Source organism: Sinohyriopsis cumingii, unplaced genomic scaffold (assembly GCF_028554795.1).
Source record: "Sinohyriopsis cumingii isolate HCF-2022 unplaced genomic scaffold, ASM2855479v2 utg000229l, whole genome shotgun sequence".
In the NCBI taxonomy this organism is placed as follows: Eukaryota; Metazoa; Mollusca; class Bivalvia; order Unionida; family Unionidae; genus Sinohyriopsis; species Sinohyriopsis cumingii.
The window spans coordinates 773,803-792,618 of NW_028315879.1; the positions used below are offsets into that span (position 1 = coordinate 773,803).

The window sequence follows — 18,816 nt, forward strand, 5'->3', positions numbered from 1 at the left end:
GAGTTGTATTATTAGTAAAATAAAACTGCTCTACAAAAGTTAAAGAAAGACATACTAAAAAGTTCTGTTGTTCTTACATTTCTGCTTCATTTTATAGAAGTGGTTTGATGAGTAGTTTGTTCTGTTGATTTTCTTTGTAAATTTCTCATGTAGAATTTTGCCTGCATTCAGAATGAAAACAAAACAATTGATGTTTGATCTTTTTTAATTATCTCACCTGGCTCAGCCAAGTGAGCTTATGGTATGGCCCTACAACTGTTATGTGTTATCATGTGTTTGTCAGCAGGTGCTTGTTACCACTCTGGAAGTTGTATTTCTAATCCAGTTTTGATTAAACTTTGTAAGTAGTCCTAAATCATTAAGATCTTGTATGATTACAAGTATGAGTGACATCCATGCATATTTATATGTTGATCATGCTTCTGTTCTGCTGATGTCTCAACACTTTAGCGTTCCAATCTGATTTTTATCAGACTTGTTAAATAAGCCTATCTCATCAAGATATTCAGTAATTTTTATTGTACATGAGGCATATGATCTTTTTTCGGGCTGGCTGAGTTTCTTTTAAATCACTTTAAAGCAGGAGTGTCAGTCACACGGCCCGCCAGATTTATTAGTCTGGCCTGCAGACCAGGCCTTTTTTAGTGTCAGATTTGTATGCTTATCATAGTTCATGACATGTAAGGCCCAAGTGAAGTATATTTATATCAGTTGTCAGCCACTGTAACAAACAAGTTTGCCAGCACAGCCCTAGATATATTAATGACCTGATCTTTCATCATCTTATCTGAGCTTGTCAGCACTCCAGGAAATTTATGATCACATTTTGATCAAGTTGTTTGATAGCCTTCTGTTATCAAGATGTTGGATGAGTTTGTTTATGAGCAGGATCCATGTGCATATTTATGAGGTAATCATGATTGGCAAAACAGTTTACCTTACTGGAGACCAAATTAGAGTTTGCTTCACTTGGTTAAGAAGCTTATATCATCATTGTCTTAGAATGGTTCTGTAATCAGTGGAATATATTAATGTAAAGATAGTTTGCATCATGTTTGAAAGCTAGAGACTATATTTCTCATTCAATTTTGATTAAACTTGGTGTGTAGGATTGTTTCATCATGATCTTGGATAAGCTCTGTTATAAGTAAGAGACCACTCATGTTAACTAATCAGTTATCTTTGGAAAGAAAATTTGATTAGACCATTGTAAAATATGTAAAAGCAAACAGGACATAAAGTTTGAGATATAACATGTTTAGTGAAGTTATCAGGTCTCAATTATGTAAGATAGGTGAGTGATATCAGACCTTCTTGGGCCTCTTGCTTCTGTAGAGGTGGTTTGGCGACTTTGCTTAGTTGACAAATTCTCTTTGTCATACTGAGTTTATTTACATCCATCAGAATTTGTTAGACAATTTTCTTTAAGGTAATTGCATCTGCTATGGTTTGGCTAGTGATTTGTTGTAAAGAATATGTCTGTTTTTGGGACAGGTAGAAGGGTGTATATAGAATTATAATAGGTTTGTTATTACCATGTTTTTAGACGGCAGATTTAGTCTTGCTTGCTGGCATTGTTGCATGCATGAGAAATGTAGTGCAACTCATACACTATTCAAGATGAAGACTTCATACTTTGGGATATCATCTGGGGTGGTCTGCAGATATGTGCATTGATTTTGGAATTTATATCCATTCCTTGATTGTGGGACTTGGTGGGTGGGAATACCTGAACATGAATGTGTAAAGGGTTAGGGAATGAACTGATATAATTTTAGGTATAGTGCTGAATTTCTGCATACTTCAGGTATTTATTTTTGAAGAAAAAGGCTAAATCAGGATATATGAAAAGTGCTGAATTAGGATGCATTTTAAGTTCTTTTCTTTATACAAAATTTAAATCTTTGAAAGACAGAAAATGTGTTCTACCAAGTAAATATTAAGAAGTTGTGGATCTAACTTTGCCATCAGTGGGTAACTGTTTTAAGTTGTCATAAAATGATTATAAGATGAATTTGGTCATTTTGTTGTTAGAGTTCATTTGCAAGTTTAAATTCTACATATTATTTTGATGAATTTGACATTGATTTTCATATTGATAATTTAATGGACTTTGTCGTCTCTGCCTTTCATATTGGCACACAGTCACCAACCCTCTCAACACTAATTCCAATCATCCCATCCCCATTGCTTCCTCACTGTACTTCATTCAGGCCTGATCATATACCAATTATATATGTTGCACTTCACCATAAGTTGTAAAGTTATTTGTTTCTGGCAAATTATTTGGTTTTGTTTTAGTACAATATTTTGTAATAATAAACACAAAAAGTATTTAGGGTAAAGTTTAGTCTTACATTGTTGGTGTTTGAAGTTCACCAATTTACAAAATATCTCCAGAATGGTCTGGTTAACAGTCAGATTTATTTTAAAAGGAATAAAGATGCCGATGGGTATCCAGATATTAGGGTACCCGCCTGTTGGTAATGACTCAGGTAATAAAATGAGCCATAGGGTACCTTTTTACTATATACAAGTTTTCTGTCAGTCCTTGATCAGGCAGCACTATCTTTGTTTTCAAGTTGACAATCCTCTTGATTGAACTGCAGATAAGTGAACTTTTTCGGTGCCAAGCAGAGGTCTGCCTCTTCCAGTAAATAATTGACCTTAATCCCATAGCTTGTTTTCTGACATGACAACCCTTTGATTGAGCTGTGAGTGTGGTACAGTGGCAAGTAACAGGTGGTACTGTAGTTATTTTGATCTTGCCACACAGACAAAGCTCAAACTCAGTCTCTAAATAAGCATCCAGATGACACTGAGGCCAAGGAAAGGGAGACACGATATTTATTTATGGTCAGACCATGATGATTTACTAGACAATGATGGAGTAGTTTAGAACTTTGTCACACAGCGAGGATGAATTCTTGGACTTTGTACCAATTTGAGTGGGTACCTGGGTAACTGATTATTAGGATCAGTGTGGACCTGGTAGAAGTTTATTTTTGACCGCTTTAGAAAGGAATGGAAGTTTATTTTTCATGTTTTCTGGAATGCAGAAGATACAGAAAAAAGTTCGCCATCTGTGTTCCGTGTTTGTATTGGAATAGTCAACACTAACAGCATGGTTGCCCTTGATTGGTGTTGCAATAATTGTATAAATTATTGCTAATATTTAAATATTAATAATAATAATAATAACAATAATAATATGTGATGTCATAAAATTCAGTATTTATTGTCATGCAGTTTAAATGGCATTTATGCAGTTCCTCAGCAGATTAAATTTAGTTTTTTTTTTCTCACTAAATTATGTTAGAAATAATTATAGACCTTGATCAGTTAATATGAGATTTACTGGTTCATAAAATTTGATATTCACCTTAGCAGTGGTCTATAATCACATAATGGTAATGACTTCCCATGTCTCAATGACAAATGGCTGTATAGTGTTGCTAGGTGTTTTCTGCTGCTGTATTTTAAATAATATTTGTAAGATGACATCATGGCACTTTTAAACTTGTTGTGTCATAAAATAAATTTGGTGATATTAATAACCATTTACAGATTTTTGGTGGAAACAAGTACAGTTTATTTATAGCATCAGAGCAGGTATCTTGGGGATTTTAATTCACATTTCAGATGGACTTTTATTGCTTATTAAATTTAAAGACCTTTGACTTGTATGTTTCAGGCTGTGTTTTACTTTGTTGTAAAATAATAATTTTAGCTAAAAACTGCTTGCCCTTATTATAATACTGTAAGTCCATTGGAACAGTGGAATATGTTGCCTTTTAGTGCTTATAATGCAGGGTGTACATTATGACACTGTCCATTGGAACAATGACGTATATTGCCTTATAGTGACACTGGGTTATTCCAAAAGAACTTACAAGTACAACTTGTAGCATGTGGGGGGTCTGCAACAATTTGTTTTGAAGTTAACAAGGGGTCCTGATGTTGGGAAACACTGGTTTGGAAGATACATTAAACTTTACATTTTCTTTAGATAACTGACTTGTTTGGCATGATGTTACAAGGCTCTTTGTGAACCTCAGCCATCGTGTTATTGTGCGGTTTCAGTGAATGTATTTGTGTGTGTATGTGAAGTCAGTATATACTTTGAAAATATGAACTACTGTACTTGAAATCCTTGATAATTCCTTAAGTCTTCTGATAGACATTATTACGGGACATGCATGTGATCTTGATTTTTTTTGTCCAGGCCTGAATATGCCCAGATCATTGCTTAAATTTAAATATAACATTTTCATGAAAAGGTTGTTTCTTAACGAATTTAGTACATTTTGTCTTACATTTCCCTACTTGAGTCTTTATAAAGACTTGTATAAATTTTGCATATAAATTATACATCAGTGTTCATGTAGATTACAGTGTAGACTGGTGGGCACTTGGAGTATTGATGTTTGAATATGCCCAGACCAGAATTTGTCTAGATCATTTCCTAAAGAATTTAGTACATTTTGTCTTACATTTCCTCACTTGAGTCTATATAAAGACTTGTATAAATTATGCTTATAAATTATGCCTCTGTATTCATGTAGATTACAGTGTAGACTGGTGGGCACTTGGAGTATTGATGTTTGAGATGTTGGCAGGAAGGTCACCATTTGATGTTGTTGGAGGAGCTGAAAATCCAGATCAAAACACCGAAGATTATCTCTTCCAAAGTAAGTAGACAGTTATAATGGTTTAACAGATATTTTGATCTCCGGGAATTTTATTCTTTAATGTCTTTACAACAGTTTCCACTATTGCAACTGTCCGTTGGCATAACAAGTACAGTATTAATGGAATTCTTAAATAGCATTGTGGCCTTTCTACTTGATTGTTTATGAAATGAGCTTTTTTGCAAATAGATCATAAAGGAAGCTATAAAGTCCTCAGATCTTCTTTAAAAATTGCCTTCTGAGAGAGAGAGAGAGAGAGAGAGAGAGAGAGAGAGAGATTACTGGGGATTACTGGGGAATTGTTGTGGATACATTATATTTACAAGCAAACCTTTGTGTGGAATAATTTATTATGCATTAACTACATATTCTGTATGAACAGGCAGATAATAATATTTTCTTAATAAATACATTCCAGTTATCTTGGAGAAGACAATCCGAATTCCGAGATCCTTGTCTGTGAAGGCAGCATCAGTTCTGAAGGGGTTCTTGAATAAGGTAATGTTGAAACATTTTTTCCCCCACACTTTATGAACATATGCTGATGCAGGAGGCACCTGTGACTCATCTAATGAATTTGTCTGTTTTCTTGCGAAAAATAGCATCATCTCAGTGTCACAGTAATGTGTTATAACTAATCTCTTTGGTCAATCAAGTAATTTTCCAAAATTTGGGAAAGCCTTGTTCTGGCATTACAAGGAAAACTTTTTCTACCTTTTATGATAGATCTCACAGAACCTTATGAAAGATCAAGTTGAATAAGACTAAGTTAAAGATTATCCAAGGTTTTCGGACTTTAAGCAAGAGTTTTTTATAATACTTTTGACAACTGATTTTGTTTTTGGTTAAAAATCTAGAAGTCTAAAGAGTAAATGGATAGTTATGTACTGATTATGTTCTCTCACATGTATCCACTAAAATCACGTATATTTTAAAAAAAACGTAGAAACGCATTTCCTGTGACAGTCTTGAATGAGATTAAAACTAGATAACAGTTCTGACTTGATGCTTACGTCTTTTCAAGGTTCATATGAAGTATTTTTTTGGGAAGTTATTTGTTTACATGACTTAAAGTACTAGCTTTGTACACTTATGTTTAGTGTTATTAGTATTTGTGGTGGGATACTAGGTCTTGTCTTTGTATTGCTCTCTTAATTGTGAAGTCAGTGAAAAAATGTTTGTCAGTACTATACACAGTGATTGATGCTGTCCAGCTTAAAGTATTCGTCTCATTCCCATGTCTCCTTGCCAACATAAAGCCACCTGTTGATCCCTTGAAAAAATTAATGCTCATTTTAATACAATATCAGATCAATTGTTTTTTCATCTGGTGCAATGTTTTGTTGAATCCATTCACAATTTTCAAAGCCCACATTCAAAAGGTGAGGATTTTAACACACTTGAGGGATTAGGCAACATTTGTGAAATGAAAGATGCTCATAATATCTGTCATTATTTAAAAAAATGATGGAAAATGTTTTAAATGGTAAGAAATATGAAGTTTTGCTGGTGTATGCACTGACTTTGAAAACTTACTTTATTTATTTTCCAGGGAGGCACCTGCTCTTGATCAGCTAATACTTTTGTCGCAGTAAATCATGATTATTTTTATTTCTATATTGTCCGTCTCTGTAAATATTTATTTCTTGGTTTATCACTGTTTTATCATATTTGTGTTTATTACCAGAATCAGAAGGAGAGGTTAGGCTGCCACCCTAAGACTGGTTTCTCAGATATTCAGTCTCATGCATTCTTTCGAGCAATAGACTGGGACGTTTTAGAACAAAAGCAAATCACCCCACCGTACAAACCTACACTACGAAATGAGCGAGATCTGGAACATTTTGATCCTGCATTTACCAAAGAACCAGTTACGTTGACACCTGATGATGAGTAAGTTACTTTGCCTAGTTTTTAGTTTTGTCTTACATCTGCAAGCATAGAGAGACATGGATAGTTCCCCACAGGCTGTGATGGCACCAGCATTAATATTAGGAATTTGTTTAAATGTTTTTACTTTGAGGCATTAAATAGTGCATGGTCCAGTCATGGTATATGACATCCCTAGATTAAGTAGTACATATCCCAGTCAGGGTATATCACTTCTCTAGATTTAGTAGTATATGTCCCAGTCAGGATATAGTATCACATCCCTAGATTAAGTAGTACATATCCCAGTCATGGTATATCACATCCCTAGAATAAGTAGTATATGTCCCAGTCATGGTATATCACATCCCTAGATTTAGTAATACATGTCTGAGTCATGGTATAATATTATATCCCTAGATCAAGTAGTACATATCCCAGTCATGGTATAATATTATATCCCTAGATTAAGTAGTACATGTTTTAATCATCGTATATCACATCTCTTGATTTAGCAGTACATGTCCCAGTCATGGTATATGACATCCCTAGATTAAGTAATACATATCCCAATCATGGTATATCACTTCCCTAGATTTAGTAGTACATGTCCCAGTCATGGTTTATGACATCCTTAGATTAAATAGTACATGTCCCAGTCAGGGTATAGTATGACATCCCAAGATTAAGTAGTACATGGCCCAATCATGGTATATCACACCCCTAGATTAAGTAGTACATGTCCTAATCATGGTATAGTTTCACATCCCTTGATTAAGTAGTACATGTCCCTGTTATGGTATATCACATTCCTAGATTAAGTAGTACATGTCTGAATCATGGTATATCACATCCCTAGATTAAGTAGAATATGTCCCAATCATGTTACATGACATCTCTAGATTAAGTAGTACATGTCCCATTCAGGGTATATCACATACCTAGATTAAGTAGTACATGTCTCAGTCAGGGTATAGTATCACATCCCTAGATTAAATAGCACATGTCTCAATTATGGTATATCACATCCCTAGATTAATTAGTATATGTTCCAATCATGATATAGTATCACATCCCTAGATTAAGTAGTACATGTTCCAGTCATGGTATATGGCATCCCTAGATTAGATAGTACATGTCCCAGTCATGGTATAATATGACATCCCTAGATTAGATAGTACATGTCCCAGTCATGGTATAATATGACATTCCTAGATTAAATAGTACATGTGCCATTTATGGTATATCACATCCCTAGATTAAGTAGTGCATGTCCCAGTGATAGTATATAACATCCCTAGACTAAGTAGTACATGTCCAAGTCATGGTATAATACACTATCCCTAGATTAAGTAGTGCCTATCCCAGTCATGGTATAATATGACATTCCTAGATTAAGTAGTACATGACCCATTCATGGTATAATATAATATTTCTAGGTTAAGTAGTGTATGTGTGTGTGATTTGGATTTTTAACATAGCTTTAACAATGTTTCAGTCACATCACTTTGATGTCTGCAGTGTGACAGTTTATTGTGATGTCTAGCACTAGGGCATCATGCTGCCTAACTCTTAATGGTGAGCGCCAAGCGAGGCAGCTGTTAATACCATTTTTGTAAGTCTTTGGTATGACTCTGCTGGGGATCGAACCCACGACCTCCCGCATCTGAGGCAGACGCTCTAACCACTAGGTCACTGGAGCGGTATCTGTATGTATTATTACATTCTGTAGTTTTTAAGAGCAGTGTTTTCTTGTTTATTCTAATATTGTATAGCTTTCATTAGATGTGCTTTGTCACATATAAGTGATATCTGAAAAGAGTACTTTCTAAAAATAGAAATATTCTGTCATAAATGAAAATGTTGCTGATAATATGTTCACTGTATAGCCACTCATGTATAAATGTTCAGTGTATAGCCACTCATGTATAAATGTTCAATATAGCCACTCATCAGTGATCTTGAAAGTCTTATTTATTGCTCCTTCTCCTTAATCAAAAGTCATATATTTAAAATATGTTTATCTCTACTCACCTGTAAGAGGATGGCAGGGTTCCCACGCTACCAGGAAATTGGGAAAAAGTTGGGAGAAATGCTGATTATTTTTCTGACTTGAAAAGTCCTTGAATTTTGCAAATACCGATGAAAGTCAGAAAAAACCCGGGAAGTTTCCTCCACAACTTGATGTCCAAAACAATTACGTGATTGAGTCGTAACTGAACTGATTGTGAGCTAAATTTATTCCAACCAGAATATTAGGAGGTTGCAGTATGGATCATTTGGGTGCTTGCCATAAATATATTTGTTGAGACAGTCCAAACGCTTAGTGGATTCGATTTGTGTAGTAGACTTTTTGTTTCACAGACAGCTCAATATCTGTATCTTTTCTTATACAGAAGGTATGAAAACCAGTCTAGCATCACAAGAGGTCAACATGGTGGTGTTAAAGCATAGCCTCATAGGGGCTGGGTTAGCTAATGTAAACGTTGTTAAATCGACTTATACCTGCATGAAATTGATTATGAAAATTATTTAATTTCTCAGAAATTGCGAGTATTAAAATCATTATGTCTTTAATCTGCTGAAAGAAGATAAAACTAATGCATTGATGAAATTTGTTCTGGTACTAGCGATTTTGATTGCTAGTGGCACGAGCTCACAGAATCTCACAACCATCATTTTCAATATTGTAGAATTTTAAAAAAAAAAATGAAAGTCGTATACTAGTTGTTATAAAAATACAAAAATGAAACAGCACAAAATTTTCTATATTTATTCCGAGACCAACTTCGGGAGTTTTGTTTTATCACATGCCTCCCATGTTGACATGTGCTATCTCACACAGGGAGCATATGAAGTAGGGAACCAGACTACTCTGCTTGATGAATCAGACTGACCAAGTTTCTTGTGGTTGTTCTCGAAATAAATTTGAGAAATATATGTTCCTTCTAGGTTTTACAAAAAGCATCAGACTTTCATTTAATATAATTGAAATTTTGTACAACAACATTAAAAAGGAATTTGTTGTTGATATCATGTAACTATTGGACTTTCAGTATCGTTGTTTGTGATTTGTGAAGTCATGTGACTATTAATGCAAATGGCGAGTACTGGGTCAGGTTTCATCTATGTCAAGTTTCATCTAGTCTGTCAGCGGAGTGAAGAAATAATGATTATAATACTTGCCATTTTTGAGAAAATAAATAATTTCCTATCAATTTCATGCAGGTATAAGTCAATATAACATAGTTTAAATTTGCTAGGCCAGCTGGTAAGCTATCTTATGCTGGCAGCAGATTGCAAATTTTTTATATGTAATTGCTCTGAACCCACATTCCATCGTAAATATCCAAATGTGAAAAATGGGGTTGGAATATTCAGAGGAAACCCAGAATTTCGAATCTCAGAGCTGAATTTTGGTGTGAAACTATTACACAGTGACATGTAGCTTGAAGCATTGGTTTCAGATCTTAAATAGAACACAGGAGAAATGGGAAATTGTTGTCCCTTTTATTATATATTAAGAAATAATAAGAGTCCATGTATAGGTTTGGGGACTGGTTTATTGAACTACAAGAAGACAAGTAGATATTACAGAAAATTCAGTCATACAGCAGTATATAATTTTGAAGGTCTTTTGTCAAAATTTAAATCAACCATTTTGTAAATATCCTTAAATGATGGAATTTTTAACAAAATCATTGTAAGGAGTTTAGGTTGGTTGATTTTATTGGCACACAGATTCAGGATTAAACTTTTTTCGTTACAAGATAAGATTCTAATACTTCGCATTTATTGGGTTTTTTTTCATACTGTGATAGGAAATGTTTACTTTGTATAACATGCACATATATTGCTATTGAATTCTTTAGAATTAAAGGTTTGAAAGGAAACAAAATAATTTGTGCTCATTATGTTGTTTCCACGTAGCAACATAATGCAGGTCAGCAAAGCAAAGTTAGAATTTGTACTCTGTACATTGAAACGGCTTTAAATGCCAATTTATAGGAATATAGTCAGATTTGTTTCATGTGACTCATTTTGTGGTTTTGTACATGATCATCTTTTCTGACATATATGTTTTGGAGAGTCTTGAAAGAGAAACATCTTCAGATTTGGAAAATGCATGTTTTTTAATCCAAGATGTTCTAAATTCCATTCAGTAATGGTCATATGTTAACCTTGAAAAAATTAATTTCATCCTGGAAAAGACCTGGAAATTTATATTTAGAAAAGCATGGGAACCATGGGATGGCTATATCAACATGGAGATTTCACAATAGACTTCTTTTAATACCTAATTGGTCCTAAATGAAAATGACGCCAATCATACATCTAATATGGCTGTCATGATGAATGTCTTAAAATTCTTGTTGCTACTCTCCCAGTTTGGATGATCATTATGGGATTTTTACTAAAAGACTTCTAATGATATCAGCTTGGTCCTAAATGAAAATGGTGCTAAGCTGACATCTAATATCTGTACCACAGCAGCTAATTTGAAATTCTTGGTAAAGCTAAAGAATATCTGTGAAAATAAAGTACTCAAATGAAGAAATCATCTTATTTTGAATTCTAAAAATTCCCTTCAAGGAACTCTTGCACTTTTTTAAAGGCAAAGACTCCACTTTGAAAATGAGCATATTTCACCAATGCTCAGTCTAAAATTAGCTACCATTGCAGAAATTAGTCCCTATCCAATCAGACAGAGTGTAACATGATACCCATCTCTACCCTGTCCAATCAGATTTCAAGTGTAATGAGATGCATATCTCCACCCAATCCAATCAGACTAAGTGTAACATGATACCCATCTCCACCCTATCCAATCAGACTTCAAGTCTAATGTAATACATATCTCTACCTTATGTAATACATATCTCCACCTTATCCAATCAGACTAAGTATAGTGTGATATATATCCATTCTAGTCCCACTAGTCAGATTACAAACTCAGATTATAAACTTCAGCCCTTTTGATGGTTCTTATAAATTACACTTATAAGTTTTACTAATTGCAAGTTGGAATTAGATATACAGAATAACTGTACTAATGTTATTATTGAAGTGTATCTATATAAAAAAGAATTGGATAAAACATGTGCTCTCATTCCAATCTTTTCGTACATGTTGAGAGAATGAAGTAAAGTATCTATTAATACTGTAATTTCTTATGAGCATTCTATTCATTATGTTTGAATCGCTCTTTTGTTTTTCTTTCAAAGCAAGAAATTTCTTACTTATCTATGGAAAAGGTTTGTTATAGAAGAGGTAACAAATTGGATTACCCAGTATTTAAAAAAATGGAAATAAGCTTTTCTGTGTACTGATTTTTGTAAACACTTTATGCCTGCTAGACTTATGTTTCCATTTGTTGCCAAGCCTCAGTTTAACAGCTGGTGAACCAGTGGTATCATATTTTCAACCTCAGCAGCACCAGCAAAATTAATTGTACATTTCCTAAATCTTCAATGTGGTGAACAGGAAGGATGCCCTTACGACAGTGGAACAAATCTTAAATGGTTCATTTTGCTAATCCACATACTTTAGATAGATGGATACTGTAATCCACCAAACTTGGTAAACAAGTTGTCAATATAGTGACCATTTGCATGAGGAATATGATTTCTGTTCCCATCTCTCCTGGGCAAGTGGTCAAAGGTCAGATATATTAAATTCCAATTACAGTGACATTTAGTAAAAAAAAAATGTAACCAAACTTTGTAGATGTATTTATTGAAGTGGGATGCATAATATATAACAGATTTGGGTTATGTCCCCTTGGTCATGGTCTGGCGGTGGGAAGCTTTAGTAATTGGAGACTAGGGTGGGGTGTCAATCATGGAAGCAATTGTAGTTATTGGAAAATCGACCTGGCTGCAAGTCATGGAAGTTGCTCTAGTTATTGGAGAGTGGAACATGGGTGCAAGCTATGGAAATAGCTCAAGTTAATGGCGAGTTTGGTGTGCAAGCCTGAATCTAAATAGCCCTAGTTATTTTTGGGGGGTTGGGGTAGGGTTGCAACCTTTGGAAATAGCTCAGATTATTCGTAATGTACCCAAATTTAGCAGATAGCTAGCTATCAGTTTTACTTTTGAAGTGGAATCTGCAGGACTTGTGTCATTTTAAGATTTATTAAGTTTATACGACTTCTACAACAGTTACTGTATTAAAAAATGATTTGCTGTATGTACAAAGATAATCATGTTGTCTGGAAAGCTGCCTGTACTTAAGAAGAAAACCAGTTTTGATATGAAAATTGCTTCCAGTTAGTTTGCAAGTTTCCCAGACTGATTATCCCTAGCTAGTGCGACACATTACAAAAACCAGAATGGCCATTTGGGCAGTTATCCTGGTAAGGGATGCATGCTGGACTATATTTCTGTGTTTGCTAACAGAGGTATTGACATAGTATTATTAATATTTGCAAGGGAGACATTGTGTTATGTGGAATCCTTGTGTCAGGACATTTTGCATCTTGCTTGTTCTTTTGTTTTAAAGGCATTATTTATGAAAGTAGCAAGCAATGCAAGTTGAAAACCTTTGAAATCTAACATAAAGTTAATCTTTTTTCAGTTCTGTGTGTGCAAAACATGTATAAAATTTGCGTTAATTTTATCCCAATGTTGCTTTCAGCTGTTGCTGGTTTGTGTTTTGCTAGTGTTAGCATAATTGTTTCTGGATCTGATCATAGACAAGTTGAGTTTATGGGATGGTTTGTCATCTGTCGTCCATCTGTCCATTTGCACAAGTTTATTATCACTAATCCTCCTAAACTACTTGGAGGATTATCCTCAGATTGTATACACACACACACACACACACATACATTCATTTCATAAACTACACTAGTTGGTCCTAAATGAAAATGGTGCCACATGGACATCCAGCATGGTCATCAGAACAGCCATCCTGAAAATGTTACCACTACTACTTCTAAACACAGGGTCATAATCATAACAACAAGAAGGTTTTCAATAAAAGACTCCATGTGATGTTTAGTTGGTCATAAATGAAAATGGGGCCAGTCTGATATCCAATATGGCCACCATGGTAGCCATCTTGACAATTTTGATATTGCTTACATGGAATGTCACATTTACACCAGGTTCTCACCAGGATACTTTCTATTATGTCTAGTCAGTTCTGAATGAAAATGGTGCCAATCTGATGTATAATATGGCCACCACAATGGTCATCTGGAAAATGTTATTGCTAGCCTTCCAGAATGGATGGTTATATAAACAGACTGCTCCGGTGGCCAAAGTGGTTAGAGCATTTGCCGTGGATACAGAAGGTCAAGAGTTTGAACCTCATCCAAGTCATACCAATGGCTTATAAAAATGGTACTAGCAGTTGCCTCGCAAGGCACTCAGCATTAAAAGGTTTATGTTAGGACTGGTTGGCCTGGTGTTAGGATAATGTGACAGAGTGGGACATGATGCTACATGTTTGCAGCATGATGCCCCAATCCCAGATGTCACCATAAACTGCCACACTGCAGACATCGTAGCAAGATTACTGGAAGCTTTTTAAAGCGACGTTAAAGATCCAAATCATACACATACACTAATAACAGCATGGATTTTCACTAAAAGACTTCTGATGATGTCTGGTTGGTCCTAAATGAATTTGGTGCTGATTTGATATCCAGTATGGCAACCATGTTAGCCATCATGAATATCTTATCACTATTTGTCCTAGACAGAAAGTCTTATTGACATAGCATTTTCATGAGGAGACTTGTTATGTCTAGTTGTCCTAGATAAAGTGGTGGTAATTAGACATTGAATATTGTCACCATAGTGGCCATCTTGAAAATCTTATAAATATTCCTCTTGAATTAAAAGTAATCTTGCCATGGGGTTTTCACCAGAAGACTTCCTACAGGGTCTAGTTTGTCCTAAATGAAAGATGTGCTGATCAGGTGTGTATTATCACTGCCACATTGGCTGTCTTGAAACTCTTATTTGCTGCTTCTCCTGAACATAAAGTCATGTTGACATGGGTTTTTTTTAACCAAAAGACTTTTTAAGATGTCTAGTTGGTCCAGAATTATAATAGTAGTGATCTGACTTAATATGACCATCAGCATGGCCGTCTTGAAAACCTCTTAGATGCCTGATTATATCGATATTTTGCTCTTTTCAATAGATGTCTTATAATGTCCAGTTGGTCTTAAATGGAAATTATGCCTTTTAGCTATCCAGTATGGCCACCATGGCAGTCATCTTGAAAATCGTGTCATTGTTACTTCTAAATGGAAAATAATATCGATATTTTGGGTTCTACCAGAAGACTTCTTACAGTGTCTTGTTGGTTTTAAATGATGTCTTGATGGTCTTAAATGGAATGGTGCCAATTTTACATCCACAGCAGCTAATTTGAAAATCGTTGTTATTTGGAAAATTTCAGCAATCGCATTTAAAAGGAAGAAATGGTCTTGTCTTTAATCCCAGGAAGTTCTTTTTGGCCAGTAGATCATCAGTTCTTTTGAGGGACTCTTTTTTTTATTTTTCATTTGGAGGAAGACCAAACCAATACGTTTTTATGTTCAAAATTACTATAAGATTATCTTAAGCATTTTAGGGTTTCTTGCCTAGTGTCTGGAAAACATTTCTGTGATGAAAACTGGTAGCGCCATTGAGTAAATGTGTCCAGCTGTTTTTAGTGTTGCATACATAGTTGTCTCAGATTACTTTTAAATCTTTTTACTTTAAGCTCCAGGCATTTTTTCCATGCATATTTTTTTAATTAAATAGTGTAATATTAGTGTGTGGCTTTTGTGTCTGAAATGTGTATATTATTATTCTTTTTATTTATTATTTTATGAGACCTGCAAATCTTTGAAGTAGTCAGAAAAATGGTTTTATGTCATGTCAAGTTTAATGCTGTGAATCATTCTGCAAATTGGTTATTTTAAAATCAGTCTAGTCTATACATTTGAATGTTCAGATCAAGTAAGTTCCATGAAATGGTAACTCCAGAAAAATATTTTACCTTTTCCTGAGATTTTAAATGTATCTTAGCATATAAAGCCCATTTTGTTATTTAATTGATTGTTGGTTGTGATTTTTTATTGTGCTGTTTTGTAATATTTCAAAACATTACATAGCAGTTTAGGCACAGTTTTCATCTCTTTTTTAATGAAATTGCTTGGTTACGAAGCCAAGTGAGCTTTTGGTATGACCCTAAATTTACATCATGCCTGGCCCATTTGGTATGACCCTGAATTTACATCATGCCTTGCCCATTTGGTATGACCCTGAATTTACATCATGCCTTGCCCATTTCCATCCATCAACAATTGCTTGCTGCCACTCTGGAGTCCAGATTTCTGATCTGATTTTGATCAAACTTTGAATATAGATTTATATCATAAAAAATCTTTGATGATTTAGATAATGAGCAAAGATCCAGGCTTATCAATGAAGTGTTCTTCATCTGATTGCCTGACCTTGGAGGCCATATTTATGATTCAGTTTTGATAAAACTTTGGACAAATTCATTGATGAGTGAGATACAAACCAACGAGGTCATCTTGCATCTGACTGGCTGGCATTCATAACAATATGTCCAATCCAGTTTTTATCTTACATTGATCAAGATCTTGCATGAATTTGAAAATGGTTGTGATGCCATGAAGTGGTCTTGCATGTGATTGGCTGAAGTTGAAACTATTTCTGAGCCAATTGTGATACAGTCTGGTTAAAGGGCTTAAATCACAAAGGTCTTGAATGAGTTCAGTTATGAGCAAGAGCTTGCACATGATTAAGGTGATTTTGTATCTGAATGGCTGAACTTGTTCCCTACTAAAGCCTACATTACATTAAAGTAGCATAGAGGTATGCCAACATTCTCTCCACTGTGCATGTTTTAAATGCAAACAACTTCACCTCACATACATCAGACTCTCAAAAGTACATAATAACTGGTGAGCACCACCATAAAGTTCTTGGATGACTTTGATATAAAGATCTTGGATGACTTTGATATAAAGATTTTGGATGACTTTGATATAAAGATTTTGGATGACTTTGATTATAATGATCTTGGATGACTTTGATATAAAGATTTTGGATGACTTTGATATAAAGATTTTGGATGACTTTGATATAAAGATTTTGGATGACTTTGATATAAAGATTTTGGATGACTTTGATTATAATGATCTTGGCTGACTGATTATAGGGGGTGCTCACCAGTTATTATGTTGGCATACCTCTGTGCTACATTAATGTAATGTTGATGATATTTCTTTGGATAGTGTACTTTTGGAAATGTACATGATCTAAGCACACTGCTAACTAAAATGACTGCTTCCTTGTGCTAAAAAATCAGCCTGTATCAGTCTAAAGTCCATAGCAGCTATTAAAATAGGGAAAATTAATTTTGCCAGACTAGACAATACCAGCTTCTGAAAGTGCAATGAATGAATTACCAAATATATAAAATGTAAAAAAAAGTTATCGACTCTTTTTTATACAGTTTACCCTTGAAGCTCAGGAAGTGAAAATGACCAAGTGGAGCTTGCACTTTTTTGAAAGGTGCACATCTGGAGTATGGCCAAGCTGTCCCATATTACACCCATCAATCATTCATCAAAATAAAGGGAATTAAATGTTCTTTGAATTATACCTAAGATATACAAGGTCTTTTTTAAATAGCCAGCATAACCAGTGAGGAAAGCCGGGGAAATTATTTTTCTTTAAAATTCTAACCCGAAGCAAAATGTGAAACTGTAGAGCGCCACCATAATCAAGAGATTTCATATTATGCCTTTATCTTTAGAATGAGTTTTTATTGGCATCTAGTAATATAGCAATATAAAGATGATGTAAAGTTTGAGTGACAGATTACATGGGTGTTGCACTAGATAATGCTAGATAAGCACGATTAGTGAAATTGTCAGCTGTTAAGTAAGCCACTTGATCAATATTATGCCCACAGAATTGCCATTTTATATTCAGTGCTCCAATAAAGGGGTGTACAAGTTATGCCTAAATAATTGTTAAAATATGCAACAAGTTTAATTCAGAGATGTGCTAAACATAATTCTAAAATGTCATAACTCATTTGGTAGAGCAATAGACTCATGATCCAAGTTCACAGGTTCATTACCTGCCCAGACCTCACTGAGTCCCAGGAATAGGGACTTAGTTTCCATTTCCTCAGCATTATGTAGCCAGTATGTTAAAAATGCCATTAAAATTGATCCAAACTACTTGCTGTGTATGGTACTATACATGTATGCATTAGGGAATCAAATAATGGAATTGCTGCTGCTTATACTGCCATCTGCTTGAATGAAATGACTAAGTTTTGTGCAGTTTTAATATCCTTGGTGCATTTCATTTTAAAATCAGTAGGGAATACAAACAAAAGGAAGGATGTGCAAATACACTAGCAGTCTCTCACTAATTTTGTTCAGAGAGATGTGGATTTTGTCCAGACTCATTGTTTCCTCATCCCCCACTGTAATGCTGTTTAGTGGGGTGAAGAACCGACAAAAATCCCCTTGGGACAAAATCTACCCAGGACACCCTCTAGCAAAATAAAAGGTAGGACATAATTCCCTGCCCCAGTATAAGTTTGTCCTTTTTCAAACTGTCAGAAATATAATGGCCTATTTTGAAACAGGTTAGGGATGAAAAAAGAAATATGACATATCATCAATACATCAGATTTCGTTTAATTATGAAATTTAATTTTTATTCAATAACATTATGGCTTATCACTTCAGTGCACCCATGGGGAAAAAAAAGAAGAACTGTAACTTCATTGATGTAATGTTGTTCAGGGGTGACATGTATTTTGTTAAGACACAGTGTTCCCTCACTGCAATGTTTCATGGGAAAACATGTCAATCACAGTGATGCTGTTTAAGGGAGACATGTGATTTGTTAAGACAGAGTGGTCCCTCACTGTAATGCTGTTTAGGGGTGACTTATCCATCACTATAATGCTGTTCAGGGGATACATGTCTTGCAAAGTAATGCTGTTTGGGGGTGACATGTCAATGACTATAATGCTATTTAAGGGATACAAGTCAATAACAGTAATGCTGTTTAGAGGAGACATGTAAGTCACAGTAATGATGATTAATGGAGACATGTCCCTCATTGTAATGCTGTTCAGGGGTGACATGTCCCTCATTATAATGTTGTTCAGGGGAGACATGGATTTTGTTAAGACATTGATCCCTCATTGTAATGCTCATTAGGGGAGACATGGACAAGTACCATACTATAGGCAG

The 18,816-nt window shown here is 34.7% G+C and overlaps 1 protein-coding gene across 6 annotated transcripts in view; it reads left to right on the top strand.

Moving 5' to 3' along the window:
• The window catches only part of LOC149774427 (protein kinase C iota type-like), a 109,365-nt gene that overhangs the window by 80,373 nt on the left and 10,176 nt on the right, over nucleotides 1-18,816 (top strand). For all 6 annotated transcript variants that reach the window (XM_089945212.1, XM_089945213.1, XM_089945211.1 and 3 more), the window contains 3 exons: nucleotides 4,566-4,691; nucleotides 5,110-5,189; nucleotides 6,379-6,584. In XM_089945212.1, the coding sequence (XP_089801338.1) occupies nucleotides 4,566-4,691; nucleotides 5,110-5,189; nucleotides 6,379-6,584 (412 nt within the window). The remainder of the gene's footprint in view (nucleotides 1-4,565; nucleotides 4,692-5,109; nucleotides 5,190-6,378; nucleotides 6,585-18,816) is intronic.